Consider the following 19,908-nt stretch of genomic DNA (forward strand, 5'->3'; position numbering starts at 1 on the left):
GGAGGTCATGTGTCTGAGAAACATGACATTTTTTGGGGGGTTGCACAAGGCAGCTGCCTCGGCCCATTGCTGTTCTCACTATACATACTGCCACTAGGTGGCGCCATTAGAGAACACATGTATGTTTCTATGCAGACGACACACGACTGTGTGGCGACTGACAGCGTGCTGGATGATTTGTTCCTCCTCAGTTATAACGTCCGGTCTGCCGGTCACATTCCGACTCCGTTGTCTCTGTTTGTCGTCGTCCAGGCTCAGCACTCCCACCACGTCATCCAGCAGGTCCTCAATCACCTGGACACTCACAACAGGAACACGCCGCGGGTCAGAGCCGGCATCGTCCAGGTCCTCCTGGAGACGGTGGCCATCGCCGCCAAAGGCTCAGTGGGTGAGTTCCAACACCATACTGGTTCCCACAGCTGGACCAGCCATGCATCATGTTAACTGTTAATTCAGAAATGTTGTCAGCTCATTGATTTGTCATCTGCAGATTGTTAAGATCACTTTAGGCTCTGACACACAGTGATGGGCTTTTTCTGCTAGTGTGACGTTTTGTAGACTGAACAATCAGCTCGGTCTCTAGATTCATGCAGGGTCTTTGAATCACTCTGTTGCTCCTGGTCCACATGGGACCAGTTGGCTCACGGCCTTTGGCCCTGATAACACAGCTCTCAGCGTCACAGGGAAGCACAAACCCCTCCGCCACGACAAGGCAGCCATTTAAAGTTTATTAACTACTTTAGACGGTTAGATTATTCAGTTTTTTGGAGTCTACTTGTGTTTAACTGCCTGTAAAAAAACAACCTCTCTCCTGGATAGGAATGATTCAAGAGACCAAAAGAAGTGATGTGTTCACCTTTGAAAGTGAAATCTCGACTCCTCCCAATCTGTGGCTCGGTACAGTATGACAGTGTGGTCAGATTTACCGTCAGTATGTCCGTATAGAGCAGCTTCTGCAGACTTCCCCCACACGCCTGGCATTGACAAGCATCCTGGGTAATCACAGTGGAGTTTAATGACACAACAAACCGCTGATAGAATTATCTCAACGTGTTCAGATTGATTTGAAACGAAATGTAAAAATAATCCACAAAATATTTGCATACTGTTTTTAACTTCAATCTGACGTTTCAACAGAGTCCTGCCCGAAACTGCAGCGATTAAAGAGTGAAGCTAAATCGAACTGTTGAATGATGAATCACTCAGACTGAAAGATACAGAAACTCCTGTATGATGATGATGATGATGATGATGTTATGATGCAGTAACAGCGGGTACAGTTACATAGAATTCACTTTGTAGTGCTCACACCTCTGAAGAACATTTAACAAACCACAAATCGGTTCATGGTTTGGGTGAATTGAGCCTTTAAAATGTTTAGTTTGATTAGAGAAGCACATTGTTCAGCTCCACTGCACTGAAAGCAAACCTATGAGAAGCACCTGGAAACAGAATCCGGTGCACACCTGGATGTACAGGTGTTTCTGTTTGTCTGTCAGAATCAGGCAGGAGTCCGTGTGAGTACGTGGGGGAAGCTTCTGATCCACATCAGGTAGTGGTTTCGTGTTGGTGCTGTAGAATAGCTCGTATCCACGCCTGTGTGATGTCACCTCAGTAGATTACAGTAGACTCAGTGTTAAAGGATCTTTTTTCATTCACTGTGTTACAGATGAGACGATGGAGATCAGTTTCACCTGCGTGTCCAGCGTCCTGGTGTTCTTAGCGTAGCTTAGCACAAAGACTGGAAGCGGTGGGAAACCGTTAGCCGAGCTCCATCAAACAGAAGAAAGCAAAGCGTTTCCCACATCTCCACGTCTGTCTGATTTCTGTGTTTACTGAACAGGTTTGAATGAAACTGTCACATCATCGTCACATCAAGAGGCTCAAACGGGAGGACAGATTATTTTTTGTTTTTATTCAGTGTTGTAATTAATCTGACTTCTTTTATTTGTTATTGATCCACTGAATCTATGTTCTAAACAATGTCAGAACACTGAAAATACTTTGGGATCAGGAGTCTTTCTGGAAAGGTTTTCTCACAGTTAATACCACGATGCTTTAAATTTAATGTGCCACAGGACGGCAGGGTGAGCCTGTCAGCACAGACTTGGTCATAATCTGAGGTGTTGCTGTTTGTGACAGAGTGAATTAAGACAAGTGGACCAGAGACGACTGTGAGCGTGACCGACAGCACAGACACAGAGTGTTAGTGCCCACGGTTCTCTGGGAACCCCTAATGAATCTTTTAAAACCTGACTCCATCAAGACCCTGTGATGGTGTTTTAGATCCCGTGCAGCCAAACACTCATCAAGTCTCCAAATATAGTGATGCACACTTTATATTATACTGTCAGGAAAAGAGGGTTTCTCAAACCTTCAAGCAGCTTCCGTGGAAGTAAAAGCAGAAACCAGGAGCTCATTTTTTCGTCTTTAACTGCGCGGTCCTCTCTGCTGCATGTGTGGTGTGTTCGCAGGCCCCACAGTGCTGGAGGTGTTCAACACTCTGCTCAAACACCTGAGGATGAGCGTGGACTTCGAGCTGGGCGAGAGCTCCAGGAGAAACTCCAGCACCAGCGTTTCGTCCGGCCGCGGCAAAGAGAGCGAGGAGAGAATCGTCCAGAACGCCATCATCCAGACCATCGGTACGACTAAAACAACACTCACATGCTCACGTCTGTGAGGACAGTCGCTGCTCGCTGTCCTCAAAACTAAATCCACAGTTTTCTGTGCAAAATGCTTCTCAGGTGAAGCTCAGACTGTTTGTGTGCTTGTAAAGATTAAAAGCAAACAGACTGAAAGGAGAATGTGTTTCGACCCTCCTACAACGGTTCAGGTCTTTGTGTTTGCGTGCTGACTCATCGTCTCTCGTGTCCTCCCGCCAGGCTTTTTCGGAGGAAACCTGCCAGACTACCAGCGAGCTGAAGTCATGATGTTCATCATGGGTAAAGTGCCAGTGTACGGGACCCCCTGCCACACCCTGGACACCGTCAAGATCGGGTGAGTCACACGTTCATTATCCAGGGAGCCTGGGGTGCCCACCTCCTGCTGCTGCAGCCAATCAGCTCACAGCTCCCAGAAGCCCGTTCTCCTGAATGCAGAGGCGGCGTGGCTCAGAGCGCGTTGGCTGCACTCCGTCTTTAATTCCCCAGTTTACACAGTCAACACAGACACAGAGCAGACTGAGCAGGTTCAGTCCTGGTTTTACTGACATTAAAGAAATTTGAGAAATAATTAGCACCCAAAAATTATTTTTCACACTTCAGAGTGTGTTTGCATAAATCGATCGACATGCCATCGATACTGAATGAGACACCAGCCGAACATCGCTGCACTGCTGGCATAATAATTAGCAAATAATTAGCGGCAGCCCATCGAACAGCTTATGAAGTTACCTGCAAATGTCAACATCAGTCAGTTCAGACGGTGACTTGTCCTCCAGTCCCGCTGCACCACAGCACGCAGTCACTTCTTCACTGAAGGAGCGTTTCTGATGTATCTGCAAAGAGCTCTCAGTGGAAGAAAGCTGCGAAAAATCTAATTCCAAATGACTTTGCAGCACAAAGTTAGGACTTCTGTCACTTCAGCTGGACTTTAAAGGACCAGCTCATCCTGAGCTGTGAGGCGTTCAGGCGAAGGCTGATTTTATCTTCCCTGAAATTGTTTGAATTTGAGTATCTTTACACACCCGAGGAGGCAAAAACAAAGTATTTCACAGGAACAAACCAACAAATGAAGAAAAGCTGGATAAAACATACCAGTGCTGACTGATAAAATACCATTTTATCATAGTTATTTCATTCACACGCTCTGATAGGTCTGCCACACCAGCAGCTAAAGGTTTGTACCAAAATACTCATGAAGTGTAACAGAAACTCTGCTGAGAGTCTCTTCTGTATTCAAGGCTAGAGTTTGACACACAGGGGACAGGGCCTTCATGGTGCATTCAGGTGCACTGCGTAAACTCAGGAATCTATACCCAAATGACCTCAAAATACAACAACCAAATACTTGTTGTAATATTCAATCTTCAGTACTTATTCATAGCAAGTCATATTGTCATCACAATATTGAACGATGGTATTGCACTTTGCAGATTTTTCTCATTGTGCAGGCCTAACACACACACACACACACACACACACACACACACACACACACACACACACACCATCCAAAGTGAATTGTGTCTTAATCTGTCCTCGCTTCACCTCCTGGACGCCCTGCAGTGAATTCAGCTCCGGGGTCACTGAGACGACGGCTGGCCTTCTCCTCTCCAATAAAAGAAAGTAAAATAAGCTAATCCCTCCGGCCTCGGGAGAGCAAGAACAGATAATCCCAAATCAAACGAACGCTGTCCTCCTCCTCCTCCTCCTCCTCCTCCTCCTCGCAGCAGACCATCACGCTCACTCTCTTTCCTTTTCGGGTAATTGCCGGAGGAGAGAAATTTGACCGTGCAGCTCGTTGTTGTTACTAAGTGGAATGTATGGTGCATTTTAGACATTCAAGAGCTGCTGCTGCTGCTGCTGCTGCTGCTGCTGCTGCTGCTGCTGCTGCTGCTGCTGCTGCTGCTGCGTTCAGGACCTTCACTCTTCCTCCTGATGGAGTCACGCTGAGCTTTCACTGACGCACAGACCTGATATCACTCTGTTACTGCAGCTCATATGATGGAAGCATCCGATCGGTTGGCCGACGGTTTTCTGCGGATGTTTTCAGTTTGATTCAAAATTAAAATTTTGTATTTTAGATGTTATAATTCATCAGGAATGACTGTGTTTTTTGAAGCCGTCCCAGTGAACGTCCTTCATCGTCTTGTTATCTCCCTCCTGTTTTCCTCTGTACTCACATCAACCTCAACATATATCTGGAAAAAGTCAGCAACACTGCTGGATTTCATTTCAAAGGTTTAGCTTCATTATAAAGAGGAAATGAGAGTTTTAAAGCAGTTAGCTCCCCCTAAAGGTCAAGAGCCAAACAGATCCAGATGAGAAGATCAGTCCAAACCAGGATGAGCAGGACTCTGAACCCCTGTGCAGAGGTTCTCAAAGTACAGGCCGGATTATACAACTCTGCAAATCATGGCGATAATCAGTTCATGGCCTGCCAGGTCAATGGCTCTGCTCTCGTTTAGGCCGTGTTTATATGACCCAGCTGGAAAATACATAATCACTACAATCAGAGAGGTCACCTGCAGCTGCTCCACCTGCTGCTAAACGTGTGTGTACTGAAGAAATCCGAGGTGTTGGCTTCAGATTTGCCGTGTGAAGAGAGACGTGTTGTCGTGGTGCTTCTGGCAGACTGTTGAACGTCCTCTTCCTCTCTGCTCCCTCAGGCATCAGGGCACCAAGCGGATCCAGACCATGCTGCTCAGCTCCCTCATCATGGTGAGTCCTCCTCCTTTTCACTCCGCTCATCACATCTACAGGTTGTGTTATACAGACGGGATGAAGCTGTTCTCATGAGTGAAGGGTCTGTGTTCGAGCAGCAGGTTTCAACTGAACGCTCAATCGTCTACATGGTCCAGATCTTCCAAGGTGGTTCATCCCTTTCTCTGACTGATGGGCAGGTTTCACAGCTCATACCTGCCATGTGACTCCAACGCTATCTTTCACCTGCTGCTACTGAGGCAGCAGATGAGACAACCAGCTGCTCATTCAGACGTCGTTCTGCTCTGCTGGAGGCGAACAGCTTTTCTGTTAGCGGTTGGTCCACGACCTCGGTACTACAGTGCTGAATGTTGACGTTCACGTTACGGCTGTTTGCTCGGTTAACCGCTCGCAAAGTTCCAGTGAAACGCCACTAAAGATGTGGATCATCTCAAAACAAGACAGGTTATTTACGTTCAGCTGTCTAATGTGAAACCATTAATGCTGTTAGTTGTGTTGCTTGTAATATTACTTTAAACCCACCACAGATTTAAAACATTAGCTAATGTTCACCATTTCCACCAGTATCCAACTCACCTCCTTCCGACCGCAGATGCTTAACAAGACATATTTTCTGCCTTTTTTCAGTCAATTTCTTGCCTGAATCCATCTGCCCTCCATCTGCAGTTCGCTTTCCTCAAGAGAAGAGTGCAAACATGTGCAAACAACCTGTTGGATCAAATCTGCTTTTGATTGCAGTTGATTGAACGTAATTTGTTGAACTGAGGTTTTGTACCTGGCAGCAGATTATGGACACAGTGTGTAACATGTGAGGGACTCTAACAGTAAAGACCGTATGACAGAGGAAGCTTGGCTACTCTGGTTTAATAAAGTGATTACACTTCGTTAAACCGTCGTCATCCATTAACCAGATGAATCCACTGGTTCACAGGAAGTGATGCTCTGAGTGTGTCAGGTGTATTTGTATTGAGCAGAAAATGGACACAAGACAGGATGCCAGAGACCCCAGAAAGACATTAAAAAGACACGCCAGTCCTGCTGACGCGCTCTGATCCAACTCCACAATATTTATTAAATAAGTCATCTCTAGAAATCCGCTCGAATACACGATGAACCAACAGATCGTGAAATCAGTGTGTGAGTTGTTGAAGGGCTTTATCAGAGCTCATTTGTTTCATTATAGAAAGTTTCATTTTCAAAATGTTCCTTTCTTCCCCGCCTCCATAAGTCGTCATTATTTATTAGATTTTGGCTGTTTCACAGTTCTGCCTCTTCACATGAATCCTCCATAAAGACGTTTCCTTCTCCTTCATCTTCTTCTTCTGTGAGAGACCCTCATGTCACTGAGACGAGGAGGCACAGGTGGCACCAACACACCCAGCAGTGATGCACACACACACACACACACACACACACGCACGCACACACTCACACACTCCTGCAGCGTCCTCGATCACTCTGAGAGCGATTAAATACAGCGTCCGTCTGTCCTCGGCTCGCCTCCTCACCGCCACCTGGCTTCTCAGTGCAGCTGGAGGAGGGGTGAAAGGTCAAAATATTTATAACGCCATGCAGCTGCAGATGGGACCGTGTGTGCGTGTGTGTGTGAGATGCAGCAAGCCCAGATGTTTGAGGGCTGCTCGTCAGGCTGAAGGCAGACGCCGAATCTCTCGCTGGTTCGTTTTTCCTGTGAGGTGTGAACGCAACACGAATGAGAGAGTGCCGACAGCAAGAGCGACGACATAACAACACTGCACGAACCGGACGTGTAGCAGTTCACCTGCATCCAGCCTCAGTTTGGCTCCTGTCGCACGTCTCCAGATTATAAGAAAACTGTGGTTTTATCTCCATCGTCACAACCTCAAGCGTCCAGCCTGGACCTGGACGAGATGCACTAACATCAAGCATGTCTCACCAAGAGCTGTTATCAAAGCTTTGGGTCCTTGTCGATTAGTTTCTTAAGTGCACCAAACACCAGCTGAAGCAGGCAGAAGAAGCTGACCTGATTTAAATAACAGCCTTTCTATTTTATTCTCAGACTCACCTGAGAAGTTTTGTGACTTAATGAACTGAAACAAATCTCTGATTTTCAGGCGGCGGATGGATATCAGTTAGAGCAGAACAGTCTCATGTGTTAGATGTGTAAATGTGTTAGAATCCAGCAGAACAGTGGCCTCAGAGTGGACCCCTGGATCAGTGTCATAACTCAGGTGTTACATTGATTTTTCAATCCATCGGTGTAGACATTTTACATAGATCTGTAGCTGTGATCAACTTTCCAACCAGGAGAACAAAAAGTGTCTTTCAGGGACATGAAGGGCTTACATTCATTTATTTATTAAGGAGGAGGAGGAGGAGGAGGAGGAGGTGTTAAAGTTTGGATAGAATGCCGCTGACTGTCCAGGGAGCCCATCCTTCTGTTGCAGAGCACTCACGCTGTTAAAATACTTCTCGTTAAGTTTCATGTGGATCCCAGGAACCGTTTCTGAAGCACATACGTTTGTTAAATGAGGATCGAAGCCCCCCCCCCCACCCCCCCACCCCATCCATCATCACATCAGAGTCATGTACGAGAGAAAAGGTCAACATTTGGACACTTTCAGCAGCTTGTGAACGTAACCTTTACGCTCCGTTGGGCGGTGTTTCTCAGCGAGCCTCCCTGTGGATTCATCGCATCACGCTGTGATAAATCTGCTCACACCTTCCTCCCCCCTCCCCCCCTCCCCCCCTCCCCCTCTACCTCAGGTAACCTCTGGCTTTAAGTCGAAGTCCATGGCAGCTGCGTTGCCTCCTCCCTTCCTGGACCCGCTCTTCTCCATCTCTCTGATGGAGGACAGCGAGCTGAGGCAGCTGGTGCTGGAGATCCTGCACAACATCATCGATCGCCATGACAACCGTGCCAAGCTCCGTGGCATCAGGTAGGAAGTGCACCTGTCAGACCGCGTGTAAGCAGTGAGCTTTGTCACTGTACACTGCTCGTGTCAACGGATCCACGTAGGATTTCAATCTTTGAGAGTATTCAGGACTGAAACCACAATCAGCAGCTCTCATACTGGTTTCAGTGGTTGCGATCCCATTAATAACTGGCCTCATTCTGGTTCTGTGTCTCCTTCTGTTGCAGAATCATTCCCAATGTTGCAGCGTTGAAGATTAAAAGAGAGAAGATTTCCAAGCAAGACGTTGCATTCATGAAGAAGGTAGAAAACCTAACAATGACGCTTCCAATCAGCTGTTTGCTTTCACAAGCAACTAAAGCAAATGTGCTGACTCATCACAGAGTGAAACTAATAACCACAAACGCTAATCCGTCATTTTGAGTCTGCTGGTACACTGAACAGGTTCAAACTGCTGCACAGGGAGACTGGAAACATTTCACCTCACACGTGCGATGATTAATAATCAAACCTGCTACTAAAAAAGCTCCAATAAACACAAGAAAAGATAAAACTGTGGAATAATAAAAGCAGCAGCTGACACTGATGATATTTGCAGAGGTGATCACGTTACAAAAATGTGGCTGCGCCTTCAAAACTCGCTGACCCTGACAGGAGGAGCCCGCTGCCCATCAGTGCACGACATTTCCAAACAGTTTAATCTGTTCACCTGTGAATCACACCTGAGCTGCAACCTTTACCCGCACGTCAAACACCTGAAAGAACAACCACGAGGCTGGAACCGTGGCTGGATGTTACCTCCGCTCACTTCACCGCCATCGTCGGCAGCGTTTGGAGCAGATGAAGCCGCCTCAGCGGCTCTCCTTCACTGTCAGAGGTCATTAACCCAGATGTATTCATTAGTGCTGAATAGAAGTCACTGGCCTTCACTTTCCATTAGGCTCCACATCAAGCATGGAAATGCAGGATCAAGGCTCTGACTCTAAAGACCATCTGAAAGCCCCGTTCAGGCTGATTCAGCGCTAACGGGACAAATCTTTGTGGCATTTTCACTTTGTAGCACAATAACATTTCTGTTCTGGAGGTGCTGAGTGTAGAATATCATTTTTATCATCAGTCGATCTGCTGATGTTTCAGTCCGTTGATATTCTGGTCCGAAGAAACGGCCGACATCGTTTCCTGAAGGTGACATTTTCAAATGTCTTGTCCGACCAACAGTCCAAAACCCAAATTTCCTCAGCGTTTTATCACAGAAGACATTTTTTACCAATGAGCTTCGGAGCTGAGAGCCACAGACAGGAAGTCAACACACCGTTTGTTTGGATCATGAGATTTAGAGAAACAGCAGATTTATGCTTTAAGGTGAAGGTAGCTCATGAGCGCACCAGCTGCCTGAACGCCTTCGGCCACATGTTTGGCGAGCTGATCCTACGTGGAGATGAGGATAACTGACTCCACCAGGTGATGAGCTGGAACAGGTGTTGAAGAAAACTACCAGAGAGACCAAACATGCAGCGAAGGTGAACGAGGAGCGTTCGGCAGTGACCCCGATCAGCGAGGTCTTCAGCTCCCACTCCTGGGAGGACTCTTTCTGGGTCAGTGGAGGGGGTCATGTTTGAAGCCTCAGCGCTGGACCTCGTGGTCAGAAGGTCATAGCTGCTTGTCGTCAGGACTACGCAAGGTCACGCCACACTACAGCAATGAAGAAACCACCAAGCTGGAGAAGATGACGGGAATCAGAGGACAGGCTTTGGCCAGACAAAGTCGTCAGGTGTGAAGAGACGTCTTTTCTCACCGTGAACACCTTCAAAGAGAGTGTTCAGCAACGTCTCCGACTGTCCGGCTGTTTGACTCTGTGCTGATGCTGTTTCACATCACAAACCTGCTTTTTGCACTGAACCATTATTTATATTAACGTTGGCTGATTACGTCTGTGCAGGTATCCTGAGCATTATCACGTGTTTCTTCTCACTGTGTTAAAATCCTCTCCAGCATGGCCAGCAGCTCTACCGTCACATCTATCTGGGCTGCAAAGAGGAGGATAACGTCCATAAAAACTTTGAGCTGCTCTTCACCACTCTGGCCATTCTGACCATCGAGCTGGCCAACGAGGAAGTGGTCATCGACCTCATTCGGCTCGCCATCGCTCTGCAGGTAACCATGGTTACTCATCTCAGTCGGTCTTTGTCTTATGATTTGTTGGCGTCTTATTGTGAATTTCGCTGTTGTTGCTTTTAGAAAGCTGCAGTTTGAGGCCTCAGAAGGAAAAACACATTAAGTTTCAGTGCACATCATTTTTAGTAATGATAAAATAATGGAATGGAAAAAGTCCCAAAACCTTCACTTCAGTAAAAGCAGCATGATGACAAATAAAAGCTCTTCACTCAAATGTAAAACTAAACAAGTGGTTTCAGTTTACTCAGAGAAGAAGAGAAAGAAGAGCAGCAGGGTTTGGTTTGACTGTTTTAAAGGAGGAAAGGAAGAAACATGAGAGGAAAGAGGAAGTAAAAAGGTAAAAAGACAAAATAAAAGATACAAATCGAGGCAAAACAACCAAAGTTTCGTATTTTTAATTGTGAAGTTGCACACAGTAAATGTATAAAAGCAGTTTTTGGAACTCAAGTTTCCTTTTGAAGAAAGAAGGACTTAAAAATCTTCACTGGACGTCAGTTCTGTTTGTGTCATGTAGAATCCTGAAGTTTGTAAAACTCAGATGTAGTCAAGAAGTAAAAAGTGAAGTATTTCCCACTAAAATGCAGTAAACAAACTTTAAGACTTGATACACCACCGCCTCTTGAAACTCTTCATCAGCACTCCCGACGGTGCTTTAATCTCCTCGATGCGTTGATGGCGTCACGTTTCGTGGCCCGTGAGTCGCTGTGCTGTCGTCTTCAGCGGCAGAGTCCTTAATGTCATGAGACTGGAGACCACACGCAGGTCCAATAAAACCTCCCGCATGTGAGACGGAAGGGAGGTGTGAAAGAAGTCTGCACACACACCAGCTGCCGGTTTGTGTATCACGCTGAGGTCTTATCATCCCGAAATGTCACAGCGCTGTAGACAAGAGGCGCGCACACACACACACATGAATACACACATAATGGTAGTACAGTGTGTAACATCACTGGGTCCAAACTCTGGACATCTTTAACCCTTTGAAATGATGAAAGATGACTGCAATGATTAATCAGTTACCACAATAGTTTATTCAAACTGCTTTATCTAACCCATGATTTTTATGTGGTTTTGTTTTTCTGAGACTTGAAGACAGATGATGGAAGGAAATTAGGGACTTTGGGGCCTCTAGAATAAAATAAGGGCTTCAAGTTAAGAAGGATAAGACGTTAAGAAAATGCCAAAGGAAGAAAATGCAAAAAAAAATTAAAATCTATCATTTAAGTAGTGCTGTGTCTTTGGAATCAGGCTGTACACAGAAGTACTCTCTAGATACTTTGATAGATTTTTCACAAGTCCTTAGAATAGAGTAAGTAATAAGGTAGTAATGCTACAAAGGTACTTTTTATCTTGTTGGTTTTTCAGACAAAATGAGGCTGAACAGTTGCATGTAAAGTCAATGGAAAGACGTGAATACGAGTAAATTTGGTGAGGGAGGCACACGATGAAAACTTGTGTCATCTACTTCATAAATGTACATTGATCGAAAAAGTGGAAAAACTGGAGGAACATCACAGAAAGACCTGGAGTTCCTAATACGTTCTGGTTCATGAACACAGTCTTTTGCTAGCTCACAGGTTGTTGTTGCTGCTGTTGTTTCCCGTAGCGGCAGGGATTTTGACCAATGGCAGGCTTATACCCACAGTCTAACCCGGCGAGTCGGACTCCTTGATCGGTGACAGAAAGTGCTTTCAACAAATTCTTTGTTGGATGACTCAGAAGTGTCTTCATTACAATCTGTGTCATAAAGAAATGTGGAAAAATCTTTAAATTTTAAAGTTTTAATCAGTTTTGAGGACGCACGCTCTGCAGTCATTGATATCAATGGAAATCTCCACAGATGAACATTATAAGGAGTCAGTGAGTAGAGGTCCACCTCACTCTTATTCCTTCTTGCTAAGGTGTTTGTCCATGTGTGGTTGCTCTGTGCAGGACATGGCTCTGGCTAACGAGGAGAACATGCCGATGTTCATTCGCTGTGGCATCATGGCGTTGGTGGCGGCGTACCTCAACTTCCTGAGCCAGATGATCGCAAACCCTCCCTTCTGTCAGCACGTCAGCAAGGTGCATCATTGGTTTAACTGCCATGTTACTGATGTCATGTATTCTTGGTTGATGTTAGAGACCAGTTTGTAAAGCTTCTTTTGCTAGACCTGCTCTTTCTTTCTCAGAAGTTCATTAATATGCTGATGATGCACCACTGTTTGGCTGTTAAACATAGTTACTGTCGTTCTTCTTGATTGGCCTGCTGTGAACTGAAGTGGTTCATTTTTGAATACCCTTCGCTGCTTCCGTTGTTCTCTCTCCAGGTTATTGAGCTGAGGAACATGGATGCTCCGTACCTCCTCCCAGAGCACATCTTCAGAGATAAGTGTCCGTAAGTATGCACAGCTGAGCAGAATGGAGGTTTGGTTTCATAAATATTTCTAGAGTCAGATAAAAACCGGATGGGTTCAGACTCAACACAGTGGAAAGTCCAGTTTTACATCAGTTGCAGAAATAATGGACTTGTTGACCATTATAACCTTACGAGGCTTTCATAACCAAATCCAATGTTAGACCACCACAAACCACGGCCGTAAAAAGTGTGATTTCAGCGTCAGTCGACACGCATGTTCTCCGGAAACGTAGCTTCAGCCCAGCATGAAGTCGTCCACAGATCCTGAATCTTGTTTGTGAGGGAGCTCTTTTTTTCCAGAGGTTCAGTGGTTGAGATCGGTCGCTCTCACCTCACTGCTGTAGCCCTGATAGAAAGGAGAGATCCACTGGTAAATGAACAGCATGCCTGAGGTGAGATCTTTGCAGATTTACATCTTAAAAAGAAACAACAACCTTAAAATCTGGTGAAAACATGACGGCTTAAAGCCAAAGGCAAGACAGAGATGTTGAGGATGTTTAGAACCTTCTGCTAAGCCCTTCAGTCTCTTGTTTGTGTTTTAACCATTATTTGTCCAGATCTTTTTCCTCAGCATGCTGCTTTAAATTCACTGGACCACCTTCTTTGCACAATCTAAAACTTTCAGCCACAGAGCAGCTGGGTGTATCAGATGATAACGCTGGTCATCAGATGTCCTTCACCTTTTAATCCCATGCAGTCTGGGACCATCTCCTGTGCTGGTTTGGATTCTGGTTTGCTTGAGGGAGGACAGAGAGTGAAATTCTGTTATTTTGGTATTTACCTCCAGTATTCAGATGTCCTGGAAACACAAAGCAAAGAGAAAAAAACTCACATCCTGCAGTCATTCTCAGCTTTATCTGGAGCTCCAAAAATCATCAGGCATCTGCTGATAAAACCTGATAATGAGTTTATTAGGACCAGGATCTGTTCCTGGTTCTGAATCCCCCCTCTGCTGTCACCCTCTGCAGTGAAAGATGCAGGACATGAGTGCTTTAAAGCTTCTAGACGGCTGTTCAGCTTCGTTTAGATTATCAGGACTCAAGCTTTTATCCAAATTCAGCACTAAACTATCCAAATGTACTGCTGGAGATATGTGCGATTGTGATTGATGGTTCCTGGTCTTCTTCGTTTTCATCTGTCTCCTTTTTCTTCACAGAATCCCTGAATCTTTGGACAAGGAGGACAGACCCCTGTACTTCCAGACAGCCGACATGGCCGAGTGTCTGGCTGGACCGGGATACAACGCAGAGAGGCTGTCCATTCCATACGTCCCCCAGGTCACAGGTACGACCGGCCGGGTTAAACCCTGCAAGCCTCATGCAGCTTCACGGCCTCTTTTATGGAGCTCTGAGGGGTTTTGAAAAAGCTCCACATTTTAGCCTTTATTGGTTTAAATTAGAAACGGACTGAGAAGGTTTCAGATGTCGCTGTTATCTGATTTCATTTTCTCTTGTTTAACCCCTTAAAATCGGCGTGACTCATGCAGATCCTGGAACGTAAACATTAATGATGCTGTCGTACAGTGAAAATGTTTCTCCCAAAATGTAAACAAACTTAATGAGAGATTTAAGAGGATATTAAAAATGAGGTGAAGATTTAGCAGAGAAGACTTTGAAGGATTAACACTTTAAGGGGCTGTAAATAAACATAAAATAAGCCCTAAAAAGCCATGGTGTGATCAGCTTTATTGCACAGGAGGTGTAATAAAAGGATATTTCTCATTACGTCTTTTAAGATTTTATGTTCCAGGTACGATTAATCCTCACGGCTCGTTTTCTTTCATTTATAAAGACCTAACCCTGCAAGTAGACTCAAAAGTCATACAAACCCGATTCAAGGAAGATATTATTTCATTCTTTTCAGGGGAGCTAATTCGCTCCTGTTTAAATGAAGTTATTCGATTAGAGAGTTAGGAAAGTTTTCAGAGTGGAGGCGGTGAAGCCTTGACATCAGTTTGGTGAAAGTACACTTTGACTTCCTCCGGACCAAACTGGGACCAGGTTCAGAAATGTGTCTGATATTCGGCTCGTCTTTGGTCTGACAGTGTGCCTCTCTTTTCTTCCCTCTGCTTTCATCTAACATCAGTGCTTTACACAGTAGGAAAAATCCTCCACAGGTGCAAGCAGACGTCCAGAGGTAACCAGCTAGAGTAGAGCTGTAGATCCAGCCACAGAGCTCCCGCCATTATAGAAGGTTTAGTTTGACTGCAGACACCCGTTTAACAAAGCATCAACGAAGCTAGCAGCTAAAACATCTTTGGTTCTTAATTGCAGCTTTGATAGTTTTGTTTTTGGTTCATGCACCTTTGAGGAGCTTCAAGGGTTTTCTTTACCGCTTTACCACTCAACGTGAACCACCGTGAAAGAAGCTCTTTGAGTAACTGTAAATATCACCCGTGTACGACACTCTATTGTCATCACCAGCCGTGATTTTAAAAAGTGAACATAAATATATGCATGTTATTTTTGTTTATTTTAATTTTATTTATTATTTAATTTTATTACCTTTTTACCTGTATCGCTTTGAGCTGCTGGACCTCCAATTTCCCTGAGGGGTCCTCCCAAAGGGATCAGTAAGGTTCAATCTAATCTAATCTAATCTAATCTAATCTAATCTAATCTAAGATCCAGTTCAGACTCATTTGTGTCTGATGTGCTTTTTTCCCAAAAAGTGACCTTATTGAAAAAATTATGAACCCACATCAAGCTGTACTCCCTCCCTCCAGAGTCTATAAATAATGTTCAGAAGTTTAACTAGTCAAACTAGTCTTGATATCACAAACTCAAGCTTGCAGGTCTTAAACGTGACTCAAACTCTGCACAGCGAAGATCAAACATCAAAGTGAAGTAACATTTCTGAGTGGAGGGAGACTTTAAATTCGTACTACAGCTCTTAAATTTCTGTGCAAACAGCCAATAAAGGTTTCGACTTCCTGGTGTTCACTGTTGTAGAGATGATGCTGCTGTAGCTGAATGCAGTCTTCTAGGGACAGATCCTTGCTAAAATGTGTAGTGGATGAATACCCGCTGAGCTAGAAGAGGGAGTAGAACCTTTCCACTGAGCGACACAGGATCAAACCGCAGACAAACGCTGGCAGGAGAACTATCCCAACACTCTGAGCGCTTAGTGGATCAGTCCTGTAGCTTGGTGGTATCTCCTGCTGCCTCCTCTGATGACTGTTGTGTGTAGCTGTAGACGTTGTGCGGTATACACAAATCAAATGGTTTGGTCATTTGTACCACTCTTTTGTTTGCACTGCATCTGGAAATGTTCCGGTGAGTACATGTACTTCATGTAGACGTCCTGTGTAGACTATGAACTTGATCGTAGTTTGTGTTTGTGTCGTGTGTGGTTCTGTTGGTGTAGTTTTCATTATTAATGCAAAACAGAACAAAGAATGCCTCGGTCTGTCGGAGCTTGCTTGGTGGAAATGGCTGCTGCAGTTTTATGTCGGGATCAATGAGAGCCTGAACCCTAGTCGAGCAGCATGTTGACGTTCAGCAGCACTACAGGCAACACTTTCCAGCTAGGACACTGTCATGGCAGTATTTTCTTCTCATTATCTTGTTGTTTTTCAGTTAACTAACCACTGTGAGCTTGTTTAGTTTGTTTGAAATACTTCTGATTCTCCTTCTGCGTGGTGTATCTGAGGGAGCAAAGGCTAATAGTCAAGACAAACCCTGAAGGAGTGTTTAGCTAAAAGAGCCTGGTAGCTAGCTGCTAGCTAAACTGCAAAGTTATCCTCTCTTTCCTGAGTTTGACAGCTGGTTTTTTCGTTATGTCAGTGACCTTAATCAAAGATAATTGTGGTGTAGTTCTGTCGGAGGGTAGGAGATCAAAACTGTAATAGAAATGCAAACATCAGGTGTTTCAGGTGTCTCTCAGCTCAGGTCTGTCCCGCCTTCAGCCGGCTTCATACCCGTTTAAAGCCCACAACAAAGGTCGCTGCGACTCACACAAACAGCAGTTATAGGTCTGTTTTCATGCCTCACCTGACCGTTACTTGTCGACCCGTATCAGACGACTTTGAGGCCGTGTTGGTCCTCGACTTGTGGAAGCAGCTGTACGTCTGTGGTTTTATTTTTACCGTTGCGGTGGTATTAAGACAGGCCCTCCTGGGGGACGAGGTACCTGACAAGTGTATCGCTCAGCAGGATCAGATGGATTTGTTCCTTGCTGTATTAAACCAGAACATCAAAACAGAGATGAAGTCTGGCTGTGTGGATAATGGACTTTGCACTTAGGGAGCAGAGAAGTTGCCGCTGTTATCAAGTAGCCTCTAAGAAGTCCTCACACCTACATGAAGGAACGGCTGCTATGTCAGCGCCTTACAAAGAAAGTTCAAGCAACTGAAACTACTTGGTTCAGGTTCAGTGTCTTCAGGGTTTAAAAAAAAAAAACATTAACTGCTGGGAGGAGGTACCGATGTTTGGCCTGGATTATCTGGTAATATGAGGGATTCACAGATTCAGTCTTAAACTGCTCGCAGACTCGTCGAGGTGTCCTTGATAATCCATGTTTCATATGTAGGAGTTAAAGTCTGGATGACGACAGTTCTTTCAAAGCAACAGTAAACACCGAGGCTAACGTTAGCTAGCATAGTACAGTTGAGTTATATTAACCACCTGGTCACCACCTTTTTATTAAACCCTGACCTCACCTGTGCACTTTTATTGGCTGGGAGCTGCACATCAACAGCCCAAAGGTCGCAGCCCAGAAAAGTCTCGAATGCATCAGAATAAGAAATCCAGGCAAAGGGCAGAGTCTGCAGAGAGGAACACCAGCACGTACTTCAAGTGGATCAGAAGTGATGAATGACAGGAATTACTTTAATATCAGGCTTTACGTTGTTTATTATACGTTTAAGATCTCTCCTCCAGTTCTAGTGAAGAATAGAAAACCTGTTTGAAACATGTGCAGGTCAGTTTTTAATTTACTACTTTCTGCTGAACAGACGGTAAAACTTGGACTTTACATTTTGCAATGAGCTCCTAAAGTTGCCTTTTGTGTGCAGCATTTATCAGGATTTAAAGGTGATTTAAAGGTGATTTGGTTGAAATGTCTCTCGTCCTGCAGATGAAGATCGTCTGACCAGGAGGAAGAGTTTTGTGGACACAATCTCCCTTCAGGTGGACATCATGTCCAACAGCCTTCCGGAAAAGGTGAGTTCAGTCCAGAGGGACGATGTCACAGGTCAGTTTCAGGTTCATGGTGGCAAACAAGAAGGTGACGGAGATATAAGCTTCACACCAGACGTCAAAACGCCAACATAGAGATACGAGTGGTGGAGGAAGTATCCAGATCCTTTACTCAAGTACATGTACTAATACACACTGTAAACATACTCTGTTACAGGCAGAAGCACTGCATTGAAAATGTTACTGAAGTAATAATCAGGAAAATGTACTGAGACTATTAAAACAACAGATGATCAATAATTTTCTGTCAGTCCACTAATTGATTAATCAGCCAATCCTTAAAGCTGTGCTTGTCTAAAATGATTTATACAAGTTTGATTTCTATCAAAGCTTCAAAAAGCTAAAAGTATTTTTTATGTGTAAAAATTCTAATTTATGAAGTAACGAGTAAAACTGTCAGATAAATGTAGTGGAGTAAAAAAGTACCTCAAATCTGTGCCTCTACTTTTTGAGTAAATGTACTTTCCACCACTGGATAAAGGTTGAGGTCTGTACTAATATTTCAGATTCTAAGACTCAGAAGTGTGAACATTTAGATTCGTCCTGACGTTAGCGGTTTGTCAGGACTGTAACAGGCGCGAAACAAGTAAACATATTACAAATAATACAGTAAATAATAAAGAGTTGAGCAGTATTGATGTGGTTCACCCCAGCAGCCAGCTTCCTGTGCAGAGCTGCGTCAGGTAACGCCCTCAGCTCACAGCCGTTAGTAACTGAGGCTTCGGGAGGCGACTGATCGCAGGCCAACGTCGTGTTTGGGGAAGTCTTTGATCGCTCTGTGTTCTCGTTTCTCTGCAGTCGCAGCTCGCTGAGGAGATCACGTTTGAGACCCTGAAGAAGGCCATCGGTGAGATCAGACTTTCACTTTGTCCTCACCCGTCTGACAGGAAGGTCCCGTCGGTTTTAAAGACGGACTGTCATGACGAGGCTGAGACATCGTGCTTATGTCAAATCAAAGATGATGTGTTTCCACATGTATTTCTGCTGTTCTGCTTATGAGAAAACCACTTTACTTTGACGCGTGAGCTGAAGAAAGTGATGCCTACAGTCTGCTGAACATAAGCTCAGTGTTTTTGTCACCGCCAAGTAAATGGTGGAATCTGACCTGACACCTGTTTCACCTGTGATCAGACACCACCGGTCTGGAGGAGCAGGAGAGGGAGAAGAGGCGTCAGGTGATGGAGAAGTTCCAGAAAGCTCCGTTTGAAGAGATCGCTGCCCACTGCGAGTCCAAGGTACGAGATAGATGAACAGGAGAGGAGAAACCCAGATGGAGTTCTGCAGTGCTTCTGTTCTGTCTGTTAACGCTCGTTTCTCTCCAGGCGAACATGCTGCACGACCGCCTGGCACAAATCTTCGAGCTGACCATTCGGTAAGTCACACTTTAATCCTAAATTCATCCCGGTGAAACAGAGGATCTGTGCGTTGTTGTTGAACGTGAAGCTGTTTTTCTGGAAGCAACAATCACATGACTTCTAGTAAAAACTGAAAACAGAATAAAGTTTAATTTGATCTCATTAGAATATTAAGAAGCATTTATGTCACCTGCTTTGTAGGTTTGTTTTTTATTTTTTAATGCTGTGTAAGTGTTAGCTAGGACACGTATGACCAAATTCCTGTCAGCCTCAGCGTTACACTGGGATTTATGCTAACTTAGCATGCTAGCATGCCAAACACTGGCATATTGCACTACAGTACTAAATGTCAGCATGTTGCTGTGCATACTTCCATGGCAACATGCTAATACATTGCTAATGCTAATATGCTAAACTTTGCATGCCAGATGCTAACGCGTTGATATGCTAATTCTGAGCATATAAAGGTCCAGTGTGTAGGGTTTAGTGTCATCTAGTGGTGAG

At 44.8% G+C, this 19,908-nt stretch overlaps 1 protein-coding gene across 4 annotated transcripts in view; it reads left to right on the forward strand.

Annotated features, from left to right (window-relative positions):
- The window catches only part of efr3a (EFR3 homolog A (S. cerevisiae)), a 94,963-nt gene that overhangs the window by 69,392 nt on the left and 5,663 nt on the right, over positions 1-19,908 (forward strand). For 2 of the 4 annotated variants that reach the window (XM_076744956.1, XM_076744955.1), the window contains 15 exons: positions 253-388; positions 2,475-2,642; positions 2,883-2,997; positions 5,330-5,381; positions 8,130-8,302; positions 8,506-8,581; positions 10,271-10,432; positions 12,386-12,517; positions 12,763-12,830; positions 14,008-14,135; positions 14,937-14,987; positions 17,934-18,013; positions 18,848-18,896; positions 19,181-19,284; positions 19,372-19,421. In XM_076744956.1, coding sequence (XP_076601071.1) covers positions 253-388; positions 2,475-2,642; positions 2,883-2,997; positions 5,330-5,381; positions 8,130-8,302; positions 8,506-8,581; positions 10,271-10,432; positions 12,386-12,517; positions 12,763-12,830; positions 14,008-14,135; positions 14,937-14,987; positions 17,934-18,013; positions 18,848-18,896; positions 19,181-19,284; positions 19,372-19,421 — 1,544 coding nt within the window. Of the gene's footprint in view, positions 1-252; positions 389-2,474; positions 2,643-2,882; positions 2,998-5,329; positions 5,382-8,129; positions 8,303-8,505; positions 8,582-10,270; positions 10,433-12,385; positions 12,518-12,762; positions 12,831-14,007; positions 14,136-14,936; positions 14,988-17,927; positions 18,014-18,847; positions 18,897-19,180; positions 19,285-19,371; positions 19,422-19,908 lie in introns of all 4 variants that reach the window. The other 2 variants (XM_076744958.1, XM_076744957.1) reach the window with 1 other exon arrangement.

This window comes from Chaetodon auriga, chromosome 12 (assembly GCF_051107435.1).
Source record: "Chaetodon auriga isolate fChaAug3 chromosome 12, fChaAug3.hap1, whole genome shotgun sequence".
In the NCBI taxonomy this organism is placed as follows: Eukaryota; Metazoa; Chordata; class Actinopteri; order Chaetodontiformes; family Chaetodontidae; genus Chaetodon; species Chaetodon auriga.